The 26175-nt window shown below is 35.3% G+C and overlaps 1 protein-coding gene across 4 annotated transcripts; it reads left to right on the top strand.

Annotated features, from left to right (window-relative positions):
• The first annotated feature begins 547 nt into the window (after positions 1 to 547).
• Positions 548 to 24901, top strand: LOC124644817 (transcriptional repressor CTCF-like). Of its 4 annotated transcripts, none has more exons than XR_006986118.1 (16): positions 548 to 670; positions 3899 to 4152; positions 4352 to 4485; positions 4887 to 5045; positions 6268 to 6446; positions 7142 to 7311; positions 7837 to 7973; positions 9524 to 9674; positions 10156 to 10322; positions 10578 to 10714; positions 11242 to 11479; positions 12886 to 13090; positions 13925 to 14058; positions 17422 to 17829; positions 17965 to 19733; positions 24618 to 24901. XR_006986118.1 is itself a non-coding variant. In XM_047184412.1 (14 exons), exons 2-14 carry the CDS (start codon positions 4083 to 4085, stop codon positions 17482 to 17484), a joined length of 1947 nt encoding a protein of 648 aa, XP_047040368.1. In that variant the 5' UTR covers positions 548 to 670; positions 3899 to 4082; the 3' UTR covers positions 17485 to 17830. The 4 variants fall into 4 exon arrangements, 1 of the variants encoding a protein (XP_047040368.1); XR_006986116.1 differs by having other exon boundaries at positions 4884 to 5045; XR_006986117.1 differs by lacking the exon at positions 548 to 670 and adding an exon at positions 859 to 1167 and having other exon boundaries at positions 4884 to 5045.
• Positions 24902 to 26175: the final 1274 nt, after the last annotated feature.

The following is a 26175-nucleotide window of genomic DNA, read 5'->3' as shown; positions in this document are numbered from 1 at the left end:
TTCTTTTTCTATTCTTCTTCTTATTATTTTTTATCCTTGGAAATGGCATTCTTCAATTTTATTTTTTTTATGAAAAATAATATATCTAATGACCATCATCGGTGATCGGTGGTAGAGCTGAAAAAGAGACAAAACATTTCGTTAGTATTAGCGACAAACAAAAGACGACACAAAAATCGAGATGGGTTAATTGTACATAAATAGGTCAATAGGAAGAATATTGCGTTTGCGGGATAGTGTAACGCCGTTTTTTTCGCTTTCGCTTAGGCCATGATCACATAATGACGATTGATATAATACAGAGCAGAGTTATGCCAAATTTTGCTCGCCTTACGGTTTAGAGCCATCATTTTTGAGGTTTCTCGTCTCAGAGAAACTGGTGGCCTCCAGTTTTTTACTATTTGGTACACGTATTCCCTACTATTTCCATTGGTCTTTGCCACTTTGACAGTGGCCGGCCCGATTAAAAGTGGATTTATTAGTATGGCAACCCAAAGTCCTAGATTTCTTTGGATTTCAGTTTCGCAGTGTGGTTACAATGTTACAAAGAGTTTGTAGTTCTCCTCGTCCTCGCGGCCACCATTTTGGCGTCACTGTCGCGCTGTGATAGTGAAATGAATTGATTGAAACGCCCTCATTGAGAAAATATAGAAGCTTCACCAAGATACAGGTATAATTAAATACATGCTGTTTTGCCAATATTATAAGATAAAACAATTCTACACTTTTTAGAATTACTCTAGAATGACGTATTACAGGTATGAATAATATTATGTGATTGTGAATTCTAGCTGTTTCCTTGTGGAATCGTGTCTTGGATTATTTGACTGACGCTAGCGCCGTCTACCTCTCGTTTCCTATCAGTCTGTGGCGGTAATTTGTTGTTATTCCATGTGTTAATTTTTTTCGTTGTTTAACAAATATAACACAAAGAAAAATGTGATTAATCCATTTTTTTCAACACGTTGATAAAATGGCGGACTGTTACTCAGGACTTGATACTTCACAAGTCGATTAAGGTTTTCTACTCCAATGTAGAAAGTAGTGACTGGGATTTTTGCAAATATCTGTTTTGTGAATTAATAAGCGGTAACGAGTTCTTCATTCCTTAATTGGCTATTAAAACGTCAGTCCGGATGGCATTAAATAGGAGCGACTGACTCCCTGGTAAGTGTAAATATAAATAACAACAAAAGATATTTTAATCATATTAACACCTATGACAAACAAATCGGAGCTTAATTGTAAATAACCGGGACTTAAAGCGATAAGCGTTTAAAGTTACGATACCTTTTCATTTATCCGACGTTCCTGCCGAATTGCACCAGCCGTGTGCAAAAAGTTATGGTGGCCTAGTGGGCAAAGAACCAACCTCTCAAGTATGAGGGTGTGGGTTCAATTTCAGGCCAAGCAAGTACCAATGCAACTTTTCTAATTTTGTATGTACTTCCTAAGTATATCTTAAGACACCAATGACTGTGTTTTGGATGGCACGTTAAACTGTAGGTCCTGACTGTCATTGAACATCCTTGCGATCGTTATGAGTAGTCAGAAGCCATTATGTCTGACACCAGTCTAACCAAGGGGTATTGGGTTGCCCGGGTAACTGGGTTGAGGAGGTCAGATAGGGCAGTTACTCTTTGTAAAGCGCATTTACTCAGCTACATCCGGTTAGACTGGAAACCGACCCCAACATAGTTGGAAAAGGCTCGGGAGATGATTCTAATGAATTTCCAGTTGGTATCTTCAACTTTCATCATAGCAATCCATCCATTATCAGATCTTATAAAGGATGGATTGTTTTTGTCATCAGAAATACACATGACGCTGTGATTCTTGAAAGATAGTTAAATTAGTTACCTGGGATTCCATTACATAGGCCAAAGGTGACTTTCAGATCCTTTCTTCAGGCAATGGCAGACTGTATAGTTTACATCTTGTGTTACACAAATATGATTCTGTTTCTTTGGAATCTTGGAAGGATCCATTTCTGTTGGTTGTCAGTTCAAAGGTTTGAATAGCTTTAATCTAAAGCTAGCTGCAATAAAATAGATCATGATTCACTAGTTTACAGTACATATGTTGATTTTTTAATGACTGAAGAGGAAGTGAAATTTTATGCTCATATTGCATCCCAAATTACTTAATTGTAAAAGCAGGTCTTCAACAAGTTCAACAATTTTCATTATAATTTTTCAAAGTTCAATATAATTTTTTTTCTCTGAAAGTTCAGGTGAATGCTGCACTGGACGCTGAACACATGTACTACTTGGGTTTTGCCATTTAGCTCGATTTTTGGTTTTTAAGGTGTTTATGTTCACGCTACAAAAGTAACAGTTGTCAAGATGATTTTTCGATTCTTTCCAAATAGTTGGTGTTTTAAGTTTAAAAGAACTTCTTTTACCACTTTTCCATAATCTTAAGTATGCAACGCACGATTTACAAACACAATCAGGAGCCCAAGATTTGTCATTTTTATCCAACAACATTCCAAAATATAAAAAATAAGTATTTTTAAGCATCTCTGATATGACATTTCTACACTTCTCAAACACATATTCTCCACATAAGTAACAAACATGATTTGGATTGTTTAAGCAACGTCTCCTTGAACTGCTTATGTTGTAAAAACTTCAACGTACTTAAGCGACTGAAAAATGTTCAGAAAAGAGGAAGTCAATAACAAGTAGTCGAGCTACAAAAAAATTTTTGCGGGTAGAATGAATAAAAACTAAATATACGTGAATGTTACCAGCCATTAAATCCACAGCAACAGGCAAAAAGTTTGATTTTGTAAACTAGTGGGTTGGTAATAACACTAAAAATATCTTATATCAGAAAAAGATTTTAAATGCTACTTATTGATTTCTGACACTTACGCGAATAATTAGACATTTAAATAAAATTACTGTTACGGATTTTATCGCGGTTATATTAATATTATTTAATCCCGAGGTTTCGGATCCTTTACAGCATCCATGGTGGAGGGCAGACTAAGGTGTTGGTAGTCTTATATTTTTGCCACACACAGCTACCCTACATTTCGTTGATTATTATTGACAATCCTATTCACGCAAAACAAACTCCCTGTTTCCTTACATCTAGCAGTTTTTGATTTCTAAGCATATGGTACACTGAGGTTTTACACTACCATTGCTGGTGTAGAAACATTAAGTTAACCACTATCACCATGTTCACTCAATAGTCATGATCTTATGAGTATTGTGGGATCTTAAGCATTGGGAACTATGAGCTAAATTATCTATTTGTTTCGTAAACAATAAATTTTGAAAATGAATGTCTTGTTTTGACAATCCTTTTTACTCTATTAAAGAATTTTTACAATATACCTACATTTTCAAAAGATAAATGTATGTGTAAATAATGTTTATGTGTGCATAAACTAATTTGCATGTTACGACAATACCAAACACACTGAAATTTTGTAAAACCTCATGTTCCTACTGTATTTATGTGCAAATACATACTTTGACTTTCTACCTGATCTGATACTTTGCTATGGAAATTAAAATTATTATTATTATCGAATTCCTTGATTTTACAGATTAAAAGATCGTTAATTATAATATTTGTCTTGTCTATACTAATATTATAAAGAGGAAAACTTTGTTCGTTTGTTTGTTTGGTTGTAATTTGTAATGAATAGGCTCAAAAACTACTGGACCGTTTTTTAAAATTCTTTCACCATTCGAAAGCTACATTATCTACTAGTAACATAGGCTATATTTTATCCCGGTACGGGCAGTAGTTACCACGAGACGCGGGTAAAGCCGCGGGAAAACAGCTACTTATCTATATTCAAACAAAAATTTTACCTAAAAGGTATTTACCAACTTTTAAACACTTGTTCAAAAAATCCAATATTTTCTTGTTTCAGATTGGGCGGAAAGCCTGCAACAGCAGAAAGCCAACACTTTTTGTTGGCTTCCTCCACGTCGTCTTACGTCATATAAAGTGGCCAAGAAGTTAGAGGGAACGGGAAACCAAGCCTGGTGAACCAAGATAGCGTCTGTCAAGATTTCCCAGTGTCCACCGACCTTGTATCTGTACAAGTCATCAACATGGCACCCCCTGATAAAAAGGACAGCACCAAACAAGCTATCATTCCATATACAACAGCTGTTATAACAGGTTCTTATCTTTATAGGTATTTCTATACATTTTAATTGGTACATATACTGTTTAATTTATAAATAATGTTCACACACACTCTTTTCACACACTGTCGCTTAGCCCCATGGTAGTGGACTTCAACATTAATTATGTATGTTTTTTTCAAATATATATAATTAATATTATCATAAAATAATCATATAATATATCATTGCAGTTGCTGGGGCCGAGGATGAAGCTGATTCCGGTGTCGCTTACTTTGTAGATGAAGATGGCAGGTACTACTACCAGCCCACGGTTGAGGGCCAAGAGTTTGTGATGAACAACCAGACTACCAGCCAGGATACTGAGGTATTTAGTCCTGGTGACCTGTAATACAGGCTATCAGTCATTATATCTGTGCTACAAACCTACGTCAGGCACCAGTCTCTCACAAAGTTAACAATATTGATTCATTGTATTCCTGGCATATTCATAAGACTCATACTTGTTATAATTTGTTACTTTTGTGGAGAATTTATTATTTATTTATACCCTTGATAATAATCATATACATGTAGTTACTTTGTCAAAGTAAATTTTACCTACATAAAACAATTCATAGATAAAACCTATCATCTAAATACATCCCTTTTGCTTAGTAAACAACTATACGCCCATGTTAATAATTTGATGATGAGTCTTGAATGAATGTTTGTTTTATCAATTGAATACCATAGTTCCTCTTATAAAAGCATTTTAATATTCAGCAGGGAACACAAGAATCAGACACAATGTTGACAGATCAAGAAGCAGAGGGCTATCAAACTGTGACCCTCGTCCCATCGGAGACGAATGGAGAAGTCAGCTATGTGCTAGTCGTGCAAGAGGAGAATAAAGCTATGGTCAATATTGATCTCAAGGTAGACCAGGTACGATACAGATCGATCTAATTGCGGATTTCAATAACCTATCTATCTCTTGTTGAGCTTTGTACAAGGTTTACACATATTGTATTAAAATACTGTAATAAATATTTTATTTAAAAGACTTGAATAATGCGTAACTCCTACATTTTTATTTGATACTAGCTTCTGCCAGCGGTTTCACCCGCATCCCGTGGGAACTACTTCCCGTACCGGGATAAAAAGTAGCGTATAGCCTTCCTCGATAAATGGGCTATCTAACACTGAAAGAAATTTTCAAATCGGACCAGTAGTTCCTGAGATTAGCGCGTTCAAACAAACAAACAAACTCTACAGCTTTAGTATAGATTTCTAGCCGTCACTTGTTTTTAAAGGGTTTTTAAGCTTCCAATTGACTTTTTGCTGATTTCCGCGTTCGGGAACGTAGGGTATATTATGTTCTGTAAACGTGTGTGTGTATGTTTAGTAAATGGCCGCCGCGCAGGTTTCTTTGATGTTTGCGTTGGGCAAAATATTGTTTTAATTGCGATAAACGTGTATTGGCGACAGGACTATTGTTTTTATTTATAAAGGATTTACGTGTCTTAGTGGACGTATATCGTTTATGATTATCATGGTATTAGCAACAACAAATAGCTTGTATATCAAATGTGTGAAATAAGTTCTGGGGCCCGATTCTCCTAAGTTAATAATGTCAACATCGAATAGAAGTTGAATCGCAATATGATCGCAATAGCAGTTTTAACCATATCGGGCATTCTGGTACAGTAACCTGTACCAGAATGCCCGATATGGTTAGGTCAATAAGACCAATCGTATTCCGACATTTGCAGACAAAATGATTCATTATTGAATGACAGAAAAGGATAAAAACGTTCATTTCAAAGAAAAAATAGCGGAATGCCACATCGCTTCAATCGTAATTGAGTCGTGATTGGATCTCAGTCGAATGTGAATCGAATTTCGCTTAAGTAAAATTAGGAGATTCGGGTCCCTGGATGGCGCAAAGCCGAACTGCCGGGGTCGATTCTTGTCGAACTTGCCGAACCTGGGGTCCCGGGTTCGATTCCTGGTTCGGTCGACATTTATGACGTATGTCGAAACATGCACATAATATGTAGTTCATAAGTTGTTGGCACCCGTAACACAAGTTACACACACCATAGAAAAGCTGTCCCGACATTATTTACTATTTATAAGTCCTAATATGAATTTATTTTGTACGTAGAGCGAGGCCGGTGAGAAAGGCAATGACGATGTGTACAACTTTGAGGAGGAAGAGGCGGGAGAAGAGGCTTCGGAGGAAGAAGATGATGTTCCTGAAGGAAGGCCCAAGCCACAGAAGAAGAACAAGCATACTAGGTTGAACTTCCAGTGCAACTTCTGTTCCTATACTAGTCATCGACGGTAAGTTGCCCATGTACTGCTCATACTTGTCTCAATCCATCCATAGCTTTTCTGTAAGAGATCGCTGTTCTAGATAACATCGCCCATTGTGTCACTTAAACAGTAATCTGTGCTTAAACTTTTAAATAATATTTAGTTTTGTTTTTTGTAATGTTGATTGGTGTAACGAGGAATATATTCATCTATCTATCTTTTTGTTATTCTTGATCGTTTTGAAGCTTTTGATAGTCAATGCCGATAGCAAAATTGTTTTAAGACATAAGTACAGGAGGATACATAATAATTGGTATTAAATACATTAAGAGGGATTTGTTCATAGCATAGAATTCTTTATTGTATGCCAGCTTATAGTGGAATTGACTTGACTTCAAATAAAATTGATTAATTTTATTTACTACTAGCCGTTTTCCCGCGGTTCACCCGTGTCCCTTGGTAACTACTGCCCATATCGGGATAAAATATAGCCTATGTTACTCGTGGATAATGTAGCTTTCGAATTTTAAAAACGGTCCAGTAGTTTTTGAACCTATTCAATACAACCAAACAAACAAACAAACGAACAAAGTTTTCCTCTTTATAATATTAGTATAGATCACTAACTTGGCCATTACACTTTGGCATATTCACACAGCTCTTAATTTTTGTCTTGTATTAAACAACACAGCTTCATATAAACACTTATCTCTGTTCGTCAGGTACCTGCTCCTTCGTCACATGAAGTCCCATTCGGATGAACGTCCTCACAAGTGCATGGTGTGTGAACGCGGCTTCAAGACCATGGCTTCCCTGCAGAACCATGTGAACATGCACAATGGCGTCAAGCCGCATGTTTGCAAGTACTGCAACAGTCCTTTTACTACTTCTGGTGAGTTTATAACCTTATTATGCCTTAATTGCCTTATCTGGCTCTCTAAAACGCTGTCTATTTTTGTCTCCCAAAGCAAATTTCCTTAAATATGTATTGTCTTATATTTGTATATATATTTAGTCATTATATATATGCCAGCTACCTGTAATCTAATTCTTTAAAAAGCAACTCCATCCAAAGATTGTCTGGATGAGATTGCTTTTAGCGATAAGACCGCCTATTGTACTCACATATATTTTTTTATTTTGTCCTTGTCCATGTTTGGTGCACAATAAAGGATATTCTATTCTCTGCATTCATTCATTCATTACGGGTAGTAAGAAGCCAGTAAGTCTGATAGCCAGTCTTACCAAGAGGTATTAGGTTGCCCGGGTAACTGGATTGAGGACTGAGCATAAGTGTGTGTGTCGACTCGTTAAGCTTCACAGTCAAGTACCTTTGACCATAAACGGTTTTGACTGTATGTCCGTTTTGTAATTTTTTACTGGTATAGTGAACCTCTAACGCGTTACCATTGTGCAGGGGAGCTGGTGCGTCACGTCCGTTACAAGCACACGCATGAGAAGCCTCACAAATGTACGGAATGCGACTACGCCTCCGTCGAGCTGTCCAAGTTGCGTCGCCATGTTCGCTGTCACACTGGCGAAAGACCTTACCAGGTAACATATACTACTAACTATACATTAACAAAATTACCCTTTTACAGCCTTACTACAAAAACCTGAACGTTGAACGCTTGTATTTAAAAAAGTGTAGCTGCAAAACAGACCTTAGTTCAACGTCATAACCTGTCATTTTTTAGGCAAGTGTTCAGCAGATGTTTAAACGTTTTTGTGGTACGACAGTTAATCGTTACTTATAAGTTATTTAAGTAATAATTCAATGTCTTTAAGTGCGGAGGTTAGAACTTTGCATTTTTCCAATCTGAGCGTGGTGACAGGTTGAGAACCTCAAATTCATTTATTTTTTTTGCAAGTGTAGAAACATGGAGATTTTATAGCTACATAACAAAATGTGCATTGACCATATCCTACTACAGGGTTATGCAAAAACTTAAATTACAATTCAAGATTAAGTGATGAAACCTATGTCATTTCAAAGCTACAATTTATTCTATGGCAACCACTTTCGAACCCACCGCGAATTTGTCGTTTTTTAGGTCGCATCACTGTTGAGAAATTTTGAAAAGTGGGTTGCCAATGCTCCTTTCTAATTTTCTAATTGATGTTATTAATTTAATTTATTTTAGTAAGTTTACATAATATGGTATAGTAAGTTCAACTCAGTCGTGCGCGCGGCCCTATGTGTGGGTAACCCTTGTACATATACAGTGACTTTGTGTGCGTGACAAGAGGTACAGTCGGGTACAAATACAGTTATTTAGGGGTTGTATACGGCTGTTTAAAGTACAGTTATTACGTAATTTAGTTTATTTATTTATAATGATTCTGTATCGCTACTTGAAAAATCAAATGATGAATTTTCGGATTCGCTACTTTCACCAATGTTAATTATAAATTCTGACTCCATGTCAAAATGTCTATAGTATTCTTCTTTTTTCTTTTGTACATGTCGACAAGTATTACCCAACATCCCTTCATCAATTTGACCTAAACGTTCATTTATGAGTTTCATTATTTCCGTCTTATTTTGGTCGACATTATGCGAAGCAATATAATTTTTTAAAATTCCCCACACATTTTGTTTCCATTATTATACTAAATTATAGGTCTTTTACATTCTTAGTCCACACATTTATTTATTGTCCGCGTACCCCGAGCTAGAAAATATGTAAGGAGTATTTAATTCATCTTAGATATTTCACTTCATTTATTTCTTAGATACTGTCAATGTCAATTTGAAAAGCCGTATGAGAAAATAATGATAAACTGTAAAATGTAATAATAAAAAGCTTTGAATGTTGTTTCATTTTTTTGAAACGCTACCTGACTCCTTAAAACATTTTCTCCGTGAAGAACTAGACATTTTCGTAAACGACTGTACCCATAACAAAAAGCGATGAGAACACGTCATGCTCGGACGACGTCACTGTCACACGAATGAAAGTTGTATATTTACAAGCCGACGCACACATAGGGCCGCGCGCAAATCTGAGTTGAACTATCTATAATATGTATTATGATAATGCTCCTTTTCAAAAATGTTATGTGTATATAGACTATTTAAACTAAATATATATAATTTTCAGTGCCCGCACTGCACGTATGCATCTCCCGACACGTTCAAGCTGAAACGTCATCTGCGCACTCACACCGGCGAGAAGCCTTACAAGTGTGAAAACTGTAATATGTGCTTCACGCAGTCGAACTCTCTGAAAGCGCATCGCCTGATACACAACGGTAAGTTAAACTTATATTATTATACCTTCCTGAGCGCTGTGACTTTGCCTGAAGCGTCAGCTCCGTTAAAGAAACTTCTAAAATAATAAAATACCCGAATATTGAAACATCCCATATTTTGTATAAAGTCTCAGCAATTTTGTCATCATATTTTCACTCAGACGTCAGATAGGCAGAAAAACACATCTTCAATGTATTTCGTAATTTTATTGCTTTATGTTTATGTATTTACATATTGTTTCTGTATGTCCCGCTAACTATATTCATGAAACTTTTTCCATAACTAGCATAGAAGCAGTGCAATACGGTTGACAATCTGAATTAAATAAAATAGATGTGAAGGGTGGTCGTTTTGGGGACTGTCTTTTGTAAATTTGACCTTAAAAAAGTGCCGATATTCAGCCTTCTTTAAATAAATGATTTTAATCTTTATATATATAATTACTTTATATGTATTAACAAGTGAGCATTAAACCTCCAGTATCGGACAAGCCAGTGTATTCTTGCGAGCTGTGCCCGGCCAAGTGCGGCCGTAAGACGGATTTGCGCATCCACGTGCAGAAACTGCACACTTCGGACAAGCCGCTCCGGTGCCGCCGCTGCGGGAAATCCTTCCCCGATCGCTATTCCTGCAAAGTGCACAATAAGGTAACTTTAGGCACAATTTTCAAGTTCTAGTCCTTATTATATTGTTCAGTTTTTGGTATCCAAAGGATAAAACGGGACCCTATTACCACATCTTCTTAGGCGTGAAGAAAAGACAGACAGAAAGACAGACAGTGACTTTCACATTTATAATATTACTTAGAATTTTGTCCTTAGGCAGGCGCTTTTGTGTTTTAATGTGTTTTTAACGTTACAGCAAGCATTGACAAGTTACCAACTATATCTTTTCTGTTACAGACCCACGAGGGCGAGAAATGCTTCAAGTGTGAGATCTGCCCGTACGCTTCGACGACTCTGCGTCACTTGAAGTCACACATGCTGAAGCACACCGATGAGAAGCCCTTCCTCTGTGATCTCTGCGATCAGTCCTTCAGGTAAACATCTAGTTCAACTTACAGTCGTTTTTTGAAGGAAGCAACTGCATGAAAACTACTCTAAACACCTAGAGGGTATCAGGGTTCGTGCATCACTTACTCAGTATTTATGAAGTTCTTTAGAAATGTTATTCTTTATCTTTTTTCACATAAATACATGTATCATTACAATTATAGCGTTGAAAGTGTCTGTAAAATTGTATTGTAGATTAAGTATGTGACACAGAATAAACTTGACATAATCATATCAGCTGGTTGCCATACAGTACAAATTTTAATGTACAATTTTACCAATGAGCATTAAGCATCCCAGTCATGGGAAAATAATAAACTTACAAAATTCAGCATCTGCCTAGCCTTCGAGGTCGGCTTCCAGTCTAACCAGATGCAGCTGAGTACCAGAGTTGTACATGGAGCGACTGCCTATCTGACATTTTCAATCCAGTTGCCCTGGCAACCCACAAGGGTCCTCTCCTTGGTAAAATTATCAAATAAACTGGTACATTTACAATATTTTCAAATTACAGGCAGAAGCAACTGCTCCGCCGTCACCAGAATCTGTACCACAATCCCGACTACGTGCCGAAGCCGCCCAAAGAGAAGAATCATACTTGCCACGAGTGCAAACGCATGTTCGCGCACAAGGGTAACCTGATCCGTCACTTGGCTGTCCACGACCCGGAGTCTGGGCACCAGGAGCAGGCCCTCGCCCTCAAGATCGGGAGACAGAGGAAAGTCAAGTTCCTCGATGCGGAGCCTAGTAGGGTATGGCACAGTTTCTACTTTAGTAAATGAACATAACCTAGCCTAAGCCTTCTTGAGGAAGAAATTCGATTACTCTCTTAACCAACTAAAAAAATAGACATACGTTAAAAGTTTATATTACTTTTTCTTTGCAGTGCTGAGCTCTTATTCCGTTTGTTTTGTTGCATTTTTTAAAGATTTAGTGCGAATGTGAAGTCATGAAAACGATTATTTCATTATTTTGTTCACGTTGTTGCGATATTTTGCAATTTTTTTTGCCATCATGTTTGCAATAGTTTTTTTTTATACAACAGTGATTTCTCCTCCTTCCTGCACATGGATAAGGAGGTAGTCTACATGTTATTTCGATATGTTACTGCCAAGTCATCAAAATCCATTGAGCAGTTTTCATAGCATTTTCATATATTGATTTGTTGTCAATGTTGATTTTAAATTTGATTCCTGATACATATTGTAAACTAATTTTGCTATTATTATATAAAATGACAAGGTTGTGTAATACCTACTTAATTGTTTATCTTTGTCAGCTTGTAAATACAAATGCGATTATACTTATTTCCGCCTCAGCAATTCGTCTCACTATGAAACTTTGCTTTATGCGATATTTATTTTGCGATTTATATAGTTCCAATTTTAGACTATAAAAAGTTTAACCCTCTTATTATAAAACGCGGTATCAAGAAAGTATCGGCTTTTGTACAACGTATAATCCAGTTTAAAGTACGACCTTGTAAAAACGTTATTACAAAACGGACTTTATCGCAAGTTATGTTACTATCTATGATACAAAAGATAAACCACTGTGCCCCCTAGTTTAAATGCAGTACCTAATTGACAAAAGACAAAATCCGACTGATTTTACTTTTGAGGTAAAAGTTTCAATTAAAGGCGGCTTCTAAAGATTTCCATTAGTGCGCTGAGCTGTATGGTTATATTTCACGACACAAATGTATCTTGTTTTCTCCATCCAGCAAATAGTAACTAATTTCCTGCAACATTTGTAATTCGTTCACGCAACTGCGAACTCATGCTAGCAGCGTTGTACATAATGTGAAATCCCGCATATGCATCTTGCTAAAGTTATACTCGCTCATTTTTTTTTTACTTCTAAGTGCAATTGCCATCAAAACATAAATATACATAATTTTTCGGAACTTCATACGTACTTGTAAAGACCTGAGTGAAATAAATGATTTCGTCTATAGCCTCTTTACATTCATACATTCTTAGTCAATCGCTGTGCATATTTTTGTTGTAAATAACGCTTTGCGGGTTGAATATTGAAGAAAATAAGATAGCATTGTATTATAATTTCATGTAAAGGTCATTTTTAGTATGTTAAGCTAGTCACGCTGTACCCTATTTAAAATCCTGAAACAAATAAACAAACTTCACAATATCTCCAGGATATACGTGTGGTGGACCCGACCAATGCATCGGAGATGATGAAGCTCGGCCTCGCCAACAACGAGATGAAGAGAGGCGAGCTGGTCACCGTGACGGACGGCGACGGACAGCAGTACGTCGTGCTGGAGGTCATCCAACTGGAGGACGGCACCGAGCAGCAAGTGGCGGTTGTTGCACCTGATTACATGGAAGAGGATGCGCAGGGTTAGTAGTAGTTGTCGCTAATTTAACAGCACAGCTGGACTCTAGAGGACGGCACCGAGCAGCAAGTGGCGGTTGTTGCACCTGATTACATGGAAGAGGATGCGCAGGGATAGTTGGTTTGCTGTGTATATTAATAATACAAAACTGAAGAGTCCTAGATAGATAAGCAGTCGCTCCCTGTAAAACACTGCTACCCAGTCGCATCCGATAACACTGGAAGCTAATCCCAACATAGTTGATAACACGGACGTATTTATAGCTTTGACAAGGGGGGGGGGTCCACTAGGTAAAAAAAAAAAACAGTTTTAGCTGCGACTAAATCTTTCACTTACAAACGCAATGTTTAGTTAAGTACTCTATTCTTTTGTTAGTAAGTAAATGCAAAGAAAGACATTCACATGCCTATGCAGGTATAAATGCGCGAGCGAAGCGAGCGCGAAATTTTTTTTCGGACTCGTACGGAGTAAAACGTACTTAATTTTTTTTAATTATTTTTTAAGACTCAGACAGAACCAACATTACGTAAAATGTAGCCCAAACGTACTTGAATTTTTGTTTTTTGACAAATGCAAAGACGATGGCATATAGTTTCTGAATACGCGAGTGAACGCATCGCGAATCGCGATACTCGCACGACAGATGATACGCTCTACCCACAGCAATAACTATCGTTTTCTACAATCGGCGCTATGCAATATATAATTATTTTTTTAGGACAAGACCAATGGGGGGGTCCGGACCCTCTGGACCCCCCTCCCCCCCTTATATACGTCCATGGTTGATAAAATATGAAACAGATAGTGTATCTAAAGTATAACATCTTCTGATTTCCAGAAGAGGGTGAAGAAGAAGAGGAGGAGGAGGAAGAGGAGGAAGGGGACGCAGAAATGAGCTACGGAGGTAAAAGCTCAGAGAATGACAACAACATCAAGCTCGAGAAGGAGGTCGATAGCTGCTTCGGTTTTGATGTGAGTAATCATCTATTTTGATATCATAGAGTCAATTTTCTTTTAACAAACCAGTACTGAGTAAATCTCTCATACATTTCCGTTATTGACAATATGAAATGGGTCATTTTATATCATGCATGGTTGGTGTATTCGTTGGTGCATAAACATCTTTCGGCACATTCATATTGAATACTTCTTTTAACTTTTTTCTTTTCTTTCTTTCTTTGTATTGTAGTTGTTGTTAGTCTGTTAGAAAAAAAAAATACCTGTACATTCTTTTCGGCTTATCTAAGAGACGGACTTATTACTTCTGCATTCGCTGTGCCTATTTATAGAGAGTTCAGTTTCACCACTCCTGGATAGTATACCAGCATCTATGCTTATATTGTAAAGCTCAAGAGTTTGCATCTGGTGCACGTGGTAATCTCAGGAACTAAAGGTCCGACGTGAAAATAGTTATTTGTTATACAAGAGTGCAAAGTTGCTTTTTAACCGCGGGCTCAATTTTGAAGACCGAGCAAGCGAAGGATTCTAAAATTGAAACACGAGCGTAGCGAGTGTTTCAATAATTAGAATCCTGAGCGATAGCGAGGGAATCAAAAGAGCACAAGGTGAAAAATCTTTGCACTCGAGTGCAACACGTAACTTTTCATCCCACCTCATCGAGGAAATTACTAAATGCAAAAAAACAAAATGGCGCGCACATATGAGTATCAAATTAAAAAGAAGTACCTATTAAAGTTCCCTTATTTGAAAACTCAGTTTAAAAATGAAACGAGGTCAAAAATCTATGTAAAAACAATAATAAAAATTACTTAATTAATTGAATAATTATTTTAAGCAGTATTTTATTTGTTTAATATGTATTTGTTTGAAAAGTCTTATCAAGATTGTCACAAATGGAGTATTGCACAAGATGTTCTAAATTCAAATCACTTTGCCGCTCTAGAGGATAAAAACGGCTTTTGCGCTCAGATATCAGAGGGTAAAACTACTCTTTCCGAGATGGTGGGATGAAAAAATCTTTCAGTGATGGATTGAGCATTTGTCGAAGAGACTAATGAATAGTGCTTGTGCATGGAGTAGTTCGTTCGGTATGTGGGGATTTTTTTGCTAATAGTCATTCTTGAGGAAGGTTTAAGTTATGAACTGCATGCCACAAGCTCAGGTCGCTAGGTGCTAAAGATACTTATGTAAATACGTTTCATATTTTCTTTTATATTAAATTAAAAAAATATACTTATCCAGAAGTACTGAAACTCTTTATGTTAATCGTTTTTTTTACAGTATTTAGCATGTTCTCACTTACCAGTAATTAGAAGACCGTGAATCTACGGGAATTCTGAATACCTGTATTTCAATGATTTTCCAAAATTAATAATTCCGCGTGTTCATTAAATCCATCAGAGTTAAACAACAGCAAGGCTTTTAAACCACTCATTCTTGAAGATATTATTATTATGTTATAGGCATGTATTTTATCCATGAGAACAAGAATGCATGGAAGCGTTTTATTATTAAAATAGATTATGGGCCTGTGTCAATTGCAAAATTGCAAGATTGCAATTGACACAGGCGCCTGAATACCTAAGACAATCTTATATTGAGTATTTTGTGATGACCTACGAACTTACATGGTTTTTGTCATATGCCATAAGGCAGGCAGATTGCATCTTCTTGGTCAAAAACCTAGTTACGGTTGTCGTGATCAATCTGATGAACATTTCTGATTTTACAAAGGTTCCGAAGAAGGCATATGAGCCAGTAAAGTTCCTCGTCCCCCGAACACCCTTATTTTAACGACAATATTAAAATAATATAACGCTCACCATAGCGACAACATTGCACGGCATTCTGAGTGCCTAGTGCGAGTTTTGCAAGTTAACTTTCTCGATGCGTAAATTATCATACAACTTAATTACATAGTATTCATTTTTGACATGTTTATTTCATAAAGGCTGTCATCGGCACTTGGTCGTACTATAAACGCGCTCACTTGCGAAATAGTAAACGTCATTATCCTGAAAAATGAATGAACGTGCTATATTCTAATCATGTCATGTAGCATACGACTCTTTACTTCAGTCATGTTATAATTACTTATCGAGTGCGTAAACTTACAAAACTTGGAATCAGCACTCTGCTCTCCATGGTTTTGACACCCGCTTTCTATATACAAACGCGATTTGCTTGCGTATGGAATTTTGACATAAGTTTTATAGAATAAAGGTCCTGTCGACATTTAAGGTCGTTTACACATACACTGTATCTAAACTCGAACATGTGATACAGTGAACTGTGTAACAGGAGCGTAGTACAAATGAATTTACTATGGAAGTGTCCACGGAAAATTCATTTGGAGCTATACTCCCTTTGTAATGCCTGTGCGTTTATTTCTATCCGCGCTAAAATAGAATAGAATAGGTCTTTATTTGCTTGGAATGCTAACTAAAGATAAACCATCGTGATAGGATTCTTACATTATAAATGTATATTAAATAAAATGATTAAGGTAATTGTTGTAAGCCGCATTTTATTTTTAAATTGAGTTTTTAATTGAAAAGTAATGTCAAGGTTTATCTTTAGTTTAGTTTATCTTTATATAGTTTAGTTGTGTCTACTCCGAACATTTAAACTGTGTATTACACCTGCCTCTGTGTTTTAATGCAAGTCTTCAGCATCCTGTCAAGAAGAATGAAGCACCCATATGAACTTGTGATATTTAGCCACGCTTTTTAACTTAAAATAACAATATAACATTTTCCATACTAAAAGAATTCAGATGTGTTACCGGCCAAATCCGATGTCAGGACGAACTGCTTTAGCCTAGGCATCGGGTTTGGTTACAGATACAAGCTTCAAACCAAATATCACAGGTCATAACTACCATCATGCTACACTACCCATACCTCTCACGCATTCTACTTATTTTTGTAAGTCTCTGCTTTTTTACGATTCATTTGAACTTTGCTTCGCTTTTGCTCCCTATGTATGCTGCCTGCGCTAGCGTGAAAATGTATTTACTATAAATATATTTATTTTTATAACAGAATTTCATTTACTATAGTTCGGCCATTCAGAGAATGCGTTCCTGACACGTCGCGATTGAACTGACGACGTAACTACATTCATTGATTATTGATATAATAATGTTGTTTTAATGCTCCTCAATTGTTAAAACGGTAAACAACCAGCAAAAATATTTTTATCGTAACTGCAACGCCATTGCAAAGTTACGTCGTCAGTTCAATCGCGACGTGTCAGGAACGCATTCTCTGAATGGCCGAACTATAACAACATTCTATGATTTGTGTAATGTCTGTCTATGTTTTTATTTTCGATTACCCCCTTATTTATTTTTGTCCATTTTACATATTGCAGGAGGAGGAAGAGGAACCGGATGACGATGATTATACTGAGAAAGTAGTATTGCGTATAGTTTAAGTTCTTTCAATACGCTACGTTGGCACGGTGACCGGCGTTCCGCAGTTGCGCAAATTGCGCAGACTGCGCAAAACTTTGCAAACATTCACATAGTTATACACACATTACTTTTACACATCAAGCTCATATACATTTAAGATCATATACAATAAATTTATTCTATTCTTTGTAAATTGTCGTGTGTTTAAAGAGGAGGCAAGATGTCGTACTTATAGATCTTATATTATATTTTATCATTTTTTTTTGTTACAAATTAAGCTGTTTTGATTAAACCAATGATTATGAAATGAAATTGTATATTTTGCATGTTGAACATTACATCACTTTTACACGTCATTTTAAGAACGCTGAGGTCGGCTTTTCCTAACTGACTGATCCCTCAGAAGAAACGCCGAAACAAACTCAAGGGTCATAGTCACTTTTAAAGTCCAAACATGTTATAAATCAAATAAAATTATGTGTGAAAAAAAGTTAATTTGGCAAAAAATTTGTAAAATGAGTAGATGATTAAATCTTTACCCAATCATGTGTAGTACGACATACTCGCCTCTCCCGTTTTGATGATTAATTATGGAACATAAAACAAACTCATCAGAATCAAACAATACAAATATTCATGAATACTTACATGTATAAGATATTTTACACTCGATTAGCGCTGTAGCGTGCCGACATTTGGGATACCGCGTCGATTGTACCAAATACTTAGATCACAATCGAATGTATTAGTTATTATTACGATATAATATATTGAGGGCCAAACTGGAGTACGTAACTAGTTTTAACAATATTTATTTTTAATGTTTATGTGAATCTGCGAGGTATGGTATATGGTTACGCTTCAATGTGTTGTGATGTTTATTTTTAGAAACGAAGGTGCACAAACTGATATAAATATGGTATCACATATTTATTATTTGTGTATTTATTTATTACTCTGACGAATTATTCATCTAAGTATTCTAGAATCATCAAGTTATACTATGAAGTTCCCGTTCCACACGGTTTTACTCGTGTCCTGAGGGGTCTACTTCATTTATTTTACGCTATCATCGTACACGGTGAGCTTAAAATCTTGCCTATTACAATTAACACAACTTACCATGTTTGTGTACCTTCAAAATCAGTGTATCTAGCTTTGCACTCGTACTTACCACGCAATCTACGTAGTTACGTACTCTCGTTGTCTCGTACGTGTACAGAATTTACCTTTAAATTAAATATTATGCATTCCGTTTTAAGACGGAAATAAAATGTGTAGCGAAGGACGCGAAGCTAGCGGCATTTCTGAAAAGTTAAAAATATGTTGCACAGTTTAACTATGCTACGGCGGTTAGTCATAGTGTGTACCCTTACGGTGTTGTGTTGACCAAATTGACGGTAAACTTGATTTACAGTGTGTGAACCGGCTGAGCTGGTCAGATCTCATCTTCGACCGAAATACTGTGGATTTGTATAGACTATCTATCCGTCGTTTTGCGATTAGAGATTGAAATCTAACATATAGATGTCAATCGCCAATCAACGATAGATTACTTATACAAATCCATAGATAGCTTACAGAAATAGCCGCTAGCTTGTTATCCTACGATTGTTTACGCATTAAATGTCTGAGTATGTATATAAACAAGTTACACATAAACAGGATATACTTCCTGCACTTTTTGTAACAAGTATATAATACTGACACATTTAATGCTTTCTCGTAATTATGAAGGAAACACGTTGCGTAGATTATAATCTGTTTATAATCTGTATCGATTAAGTGTATTGCAATACAATTATAGTGAGCGTTTTTAAAAATCATCGTTATAAATATAAATTTAATAATTTACAGAAATTGCACATTTATATTCACGTTTGCAGCCGGTTGCTACAGAACTTCTTATAATAATTAGATGATAAGTTTTTCTCTTAATTAGATTAATCTATACTTTTCACTTTATCTGGTAGTAGTCAGCGATTCAAATGCTTTAACCATAAATCGCGACATTAAGTGTACATCTACAATCTTTATCTTATGCGTGTCGCATATTTTATGCAACACCATGTTTTGAGGAGCCGGCTGTTAAACATATAAGTTACAATCAAAGACCAAAATACATATTTCGAAGGCGATTTCCTTTTAATTTATGAAAATATAGAGTGTAAACTCTGCAGAAATGTTTAAATAACGTTATTAGTTTTAACTTAATTATAGTGATAGGTTACGTAAGATGTAATCATAAATAATCTACCCTGTCGATTAGATGGTTTAGTCTAAGAATGACTGATTCGTGAAATGACTACATGGTCTATAATTGACCAATTCTTGAAATGTACAATTCTTTAAATGACTGATTCTACAAATGACTGATTCTATAAAAGACCGATTCTTTTAAAGACCGATTCTATAAATGACCGATTCTTCAAATGACTGATTTTTCAATTCTATGAATTTTTGTGAATATCGTAAATAAAATGCTATGTAAGGGTTTGCAAATCATACCTATACTTCAACTAGTTTCAAAAAATAACTTGTACAATGACACGTATAATCTGTAAAAAGAAGGTGGTAAAAATAGCCGAAACCGTTATATTTTATTTGATAAAAAGTACTAAAATGTATTTTAAAAAATTAAAAATGGAGAAACATCAGTAGAGTCTTTTTTTTTTAATATATAAATTCAACTACCTATTCCTAAGTGATTTATTTCTTATTTTTTATAATTGTTGATTTTTTTATTATTGATTTTATGACTTTTTGACAACTGTTGATTTTTTAAAAATAAAAAGAATAAATGTAAAAGGGCTAACGTGACATTATAACTTTTTGACTTTTTGATAGGACTTTTTGATAACTTGATTTTTTTAGAAGAAACCGAATACATATTTACTTTTGCGCTACAAAATATAGTACGTGGCATTATACAAGTTATTTTTTGAAAATAATATATGATTTGCAAACCCTTACATAGCATTTTATTTACTACATTCACACACTTTCATAGAATTGAAAAATCAGTCATTTGAAGAATCGGTCATTTATAGAATCCATAGAGCAACACGGAGGGGAGTAGCCATTGCGTTTTTTACCGATACAAAACTGTCTGTCATTTTTTGCGGGGGGAAATCACACATTCTCAAATTCTCACACAAAAACATTCTATGTCACTACGAAACGCACACTCTGACAATTGAAAAATACACTAACAATTTCACACACACATTTAAACAATCCGTGTCATAATAGTATAATAATATGACGCAACTACACTAACAAGTCCTTACACCCATAGCTGTACAACTGTCGATACGCATTATCGATAAATTCAAAAACTCGGTTAGGGAAATTAGCTTTAAATTCAAAGGCAGATATTATTATTGACTTTATTTATTATGTATAATCAAATCACATATAACAAATAAAATTACCATTTTTTTTTAATAACATAAAACTAATCCTTTTTAAAAACTACTGATAAGATACTGATACGGAACTATCACTGGTTTTTAAAATGGATTAATTTTCTATAAATATGACGAATACATTTTTGGGGGTTTGTTTTTTTCATTAAGAAAGAAATTCTTGTATCAGCATATTTTTGCATTATTAATCTTGCTAATTCCAAGTTATGATTTGTAAAATCGTTTTCGTGTGAATGGTAACTGATTGAGGGAAACAAGTCTTTGCCAATAAATTGTTTTAAGGAACGTGTCACAACTTCATGTGTGGTACAAGATCGTGTAGGTTTATTGTCGTCACTTAAATGTCTTCTTATGTCTTTTTCACAAATCCGGCATAAAAGTATAACTTCTTTTGAGGCATACAGTAACTTTCCTTTGCTTTTCTGGTGAATTAAACTTTTTTCATCAATCGGCCCAAGCAAACCTTTAATGCACGTATTGCATTTAATTTTTTTTTTTGTTGAGAAAATAACATATCCCGCTATGTACTCCACAACTTTTTCCGCAAAAGGGGATAAAAAAGTTAGAGCTTCAATCTCATCAATTAAATCGTCAGTAAAATTATCAAAATTGTGTTCGTCAGTAGCGTCATTGCTATTGTATTGTCGTACTGTTGAAGCATTAATTTTTTCTAGTGCAGATGTGCAATTCAGTATCGTAATTTTTTCCAATGGAATGCAGTTCGTTCCGTTTCCCGTTTGTGTTAATTCTGTATTAACAAGAATTTTTTTATAAATTGCTTCAAACTGGGAGCTTGAGGGATTATCGCAATAACCACCATGACTCCTTACTATGGAAAAAAATAGTTCGAGGTGATCTTGGCTTATCCTATGTAGTGGCATATATTTGAGGCCATTTTGTTGGTTTTGTATTAAATCTCGAAAGATAGATTTGGTACTCTCAATGCAGATCAAAAATCCTAAAAAACCCGTGTATCGAGGAGAATCTACTAATTTAATTTTATGCGACTCCCCGTTGCGTTTCTTTACATGGGCTGATAAGCTCAACAAAAGCTTTTGAGCTTCATCCATTTTTCGAAAAGCTTTCTCAAAGTTTTCATGGTTTAATGCTCTTTTATAACCAGTTTGACGTGACCGGGAATCCAATATATCAAAAACGTCGTTTATCAGTGAAATAAACTTCGCAGTTGCAGTTGATCCATTAAACTCCGATAAATGTAATTCTTTTTCACAAAACAAAAGCGCATCAGCAACACTTCCGCTGAACAATTGTGCTGCAAGGCGAACATTCATTATTTTTGTTTTGTAATAAATGTGATTTGCTTTTAATTTGTTAGCCATGTAAAATAATTCTTCTTCCTGTATTTTATGTAATGCTTCCACAAATAACCATTGAATTTTATTTTCATTATCATCGTAAAAACATTTGTAGTCACAAAAAGTGTTTCTAATTAATTTTAACATGTGACTTGGATCTAAAAAAAAGTGAACTCGTTGCCCCGTTGTGGGATCTAATATAGTAGTTTGCAATTTATTTGCAACTAAGCAGCAACCCAGTTCCGTAGCCATCGCTAAATTTGCTTTTGCGCCGTCACACGTTAACGCTTTTATTTCTATTCCGGTTTCATGTACTAATTCAAACGCTTTAGTTACAAGTTGAGCTTTTAACTTAGCACTTGTACCTTTAACTAAAAAATATCCGATTGGGACTTTCCATGGAGTATTAATGCCTACTAATAGAAAAACTAGGACATCTGTAGCTTCATCTGTATTATCAGTTATTAAATCGAAACCATAATCAATATATCCGAATCGTCTGTCACCACTTGGATTGTCATGTGATTGTGTCTTTATTTTCATTTCATCGAAAACTAAAGTACAGTAAATTTTACTATGTGGATTGGCATCGGCTTTATATTTTAAGGCCGCCAAGGCTTCTTTGGTAAAACCGGGCCGTCCATCAATATTACTATACCATTTAGTTAAAGTACGCGGAGCAGGTAAACACGTCCCAAACGTTTTACGAACATACTTGTAAGCTTTGGGGGAATAAAAGTTGAGAGTTAGAGCAAAACACCTCAGTTCTGGTGAATACTTGGCTCGTGAGAGCTTTCCACTTTTACATTTCTTTAATTGACGCTTAATAAGCTCTGCTTCTTCAACGCCTATTTTTTCCAGGACCATCCTTTCCTCTTTATCTATCAAAGCTTTTTCATCTAAACTCTGAAGAATTTCTTCTAGCCCAGCAACTTTTTTCTTTAAGAAAAGATTTTTAGCTTGTAGCCTTTTAATTTTTTTTTTCTGACAATCTAATTGTTGCTGCATTTTTCTTTTTCTTGGTGTAAGTGCAGTAGTGGGAATTGAAGCAGATTTTTTAGATGTTTCCTTTGACTGAGTCTGAAAACAAATGAATAAATAATTATCTCTTATCATATCTTTACATAATTTACTTAATCTCAACAGTAAAATAGAAGGAATGACAAATTTATCAATATGCGATTCTACAATAAACGATTTAAAAACAACTCACATTTTGAGGAGTTGACGATCTACACGGTGATGTCAATGAATTAGGAATAGTCCGAGTGTCATTAATGGGCCCATTAGATGATAACCTCTCATCTGGTATATTTAATGATTGTCGATGATTCTGGAAAATTAGATTAAGTTTAAAAATGTAGGCTTCATTTCACCACTATGACTAACGTCAACGAGGTACATCATGTGGAATGTACTATTCGTTTACCTAAGCTAGTATTATATTATCTATGACCTTGCACATGAATAAAATAAAAACTTACGGAACAAATACAGTTGGCGGTTGGTTTGGCGCCATCGACTAATCTCCTCCTATTGTTCGCCAACACTTGAAAGTCAGAGGTCTTAAAATGATTTGAGCAAATGACACTATTTCTTGTGGGAATCCAGGTTGGTCTGTTATGAGAAAATGTCTTCCATATATTTCTTAAATTTGGATCTTTAGGAAACCTGCAATATATAAATAAAAACACATTATATGTAGTTGACGTTCTCACTCAGTAATTTTTATTTAAATCAGAAAACCTAATCTCAAAACTTTCTCCGATTTGACTTGACCTTTCTCATTTTCATCGATAACTATCTACAAACAAACCGGCAACAACACTCGCTCGGTGACAGCGAATTCTAGGAAAAAGACTCGGATCTGTCGCTCGACCGATCCGCGTTTTGTATGAAGACGCACGGCCTTAGTTGGTAAACAAATCCGAAACAACACGATTGATAATATTGCAGTTTTTAAGTTTATAAGAAGTAAATAGCAATAACGTAATTAAAAATTACTTACATATGAAAGGTAACGCCATCTTTTTGTAAATTTGACGTGGCAGATCTCTTTTTGCAGCAAAAAACAGAACAATTCGGCATTTTTTACGACGACGTCGATTCACTCACGCAACTAGATTTAGTCTAGCGAATAGTTTAGTTGCAACTAGTTTTATTGTACGCATAGGACCATTTGGACTTGTACTTTGACAGAGGGGAACGCCTGTGTATGGCTACTCCCCTCCGGTCCGCCGGTGGCCTGTGTTGCTCTATGATAGAATCGGTCTTTAAAAGAATCGGTCTTTTATAGAATCAGTCATTGGTAGAATCGGTCATTTAAAGAATTGTACATTTCAAGAATTGGTCAATTATAGACCATGTAGTCATTTTGCGAATCAGTCATTCTTAGACTAAACCGATTAGATTTGTTTTTTTTTTTTATTATATGCAAGTTCCAACACGATATGCGTGTTTCAACGTTTTATCGATATTTATAACCAATAAGCATCTGTCAACTGTATCAATTAATTGTACATTTTTGTTTGCCTTCAAGTAAGATTGATGTGATTACAATTTGTGTGTACCATATTCTAGTGTAGCTACGTGCCGCATTTGAAAGAGTTTTATTATTTAAATTAAGTGATCGTTGTATAGTTGTTCGATAAAATGTAAAAAAAGTATCTGGATAAATGGCACATCGTATCTTATTTTTTGTTTTATTATATTTTTATGAGCACTCTACTGTTACCTTTTGGTAACTTACGGCCAGTTTCTACATCATAAAAGTCAAAGTAATGTCTAAAGTAAAAGTAACGGTCAAATTCGTTTTTTCAAGGCTAAAGTGACAGCAAAACTAATAGAAAAAGCGAATTTGACCGTTACTTTTACTTTAGACATTACTTTTGATGAAGAAATTGGCTGTTAATGATCCCCTAAATAATATAAACATAAATTATTTTTATAGCAAGGCTAATCAACTTTGTATTTTTATGACGACCTCGATGGCGCAATGTTCAATGTATAACAGTAAAATATTCCAGGAAACCAAAGTCTACCTGGATTTAGATCAAACCATGAATACGACTGTTCTAACTTCTTAATGCCTGAAATGGGTAGCTACCGATATCGAAGCATAATACCCGTGGTAAGTAAAAGTATAGTAAGTGTAGTAGTATGATATTTATTATTTATTTACTGATATTATATGATGCTAGTAAAAGTTATTACATTACATTTTTATATTTTTCTGTATAACCACTAAGAATAATATTGTCAATACAGGGTTACAGTTAAAGTAGCACCACAGTCTATGAAATATGAGTAGGCAAGTAAAGAAAAATTACAAAGCATAGTTTTCAGCCAGTAGATTTAGTATTGAGTAAGGTCAATTCTTCCCTTTTTTGTCGAAGCTTTATTACCAGCCGTTTATAAATATGTAGGTATATGTCACCGGAAAATAACAAGACTCGTAAATTGTTGTTGCGGTATATTTACACGGCATGTAATTACGATAAATACGGGTTTTTACGGTAAATAATAACTTAATATTAAAAAAATAACCTATTATCTCTTAAAATAAGAATTTTATTAAGTTAAGCATTGGATAATGCTAGTTACGAAAACATTACATTAAGTATTGGAATCTGAGTTCCCAGTGGACTCTGATGGAGCGAGGTAAGGATAGGATTGCATGAAATTTTTGACTTTTACTAATACTTTGGGGTTTCTGGTTTATTTGTGTTAAGCGGCATTTTGAAACTATAAAAATGACACCATAGAATTATCAATGGTTCATTTTTATTCAAGTTTAGATTTGTCGCTGGACACGAATAGACTGGCAATTCTAAACATGTGTATTTTAGGTCGGAAGAAAGACGAAGCTTCGTTTACTGCCCGTGCCGCCTCGAGTGGCCTGTGTGGAAACCCCGGACTCTCTTAGGGTAAGTAAAATTCCTATATCTCTAAATCACGTGAACTTGTC

The sequence above is a fragment of the Helicoverpa zea genome, chromosome 31 (genome assembly GCF_022581195.2).
Source record: "Helicoverpa zea isolate HzStark_Cry1AcR chromosome 31, ilHelZeax1.1, whole genome shotgun sequence".
In the NCBI taxonomy this organism is placed as follows: Eukaryota; Metazoa; Arthropoda; class Insecta; order Lepidoptera; family Noctuidae; genus Helicoverpa; species Helicoverpa zea.
Note: the sequence above shows the minus strand (reverse complement) of the source record. Positions and strands in the feature narration are given on the sequence as shown.

Bases quoted from the DNA above. Each gene is read 5' to 3' on its own strand.
- LOC124644817 (XM_047184412.1), top strand. From the start codon at position 4,083: ATGGCACCCCCTGATAAAAAGGACAGCACCAAACAAGCTATCATTCCA. The intron at 4,153-4,351 runs GTTCTTATCTTT...ATATCATTGCAG, and splicing joins TACAACAGCTGTTATAACAG to TTGCTGGGGCCGAGGATGAA. The intron at 7,312-7,836 runs GTGAGTTTATAA...ACCATTGTGCAG, and splicing joins CAGTCCTTTTACTACTTCTG to GGGAGCTGGTGCGTCACGTC.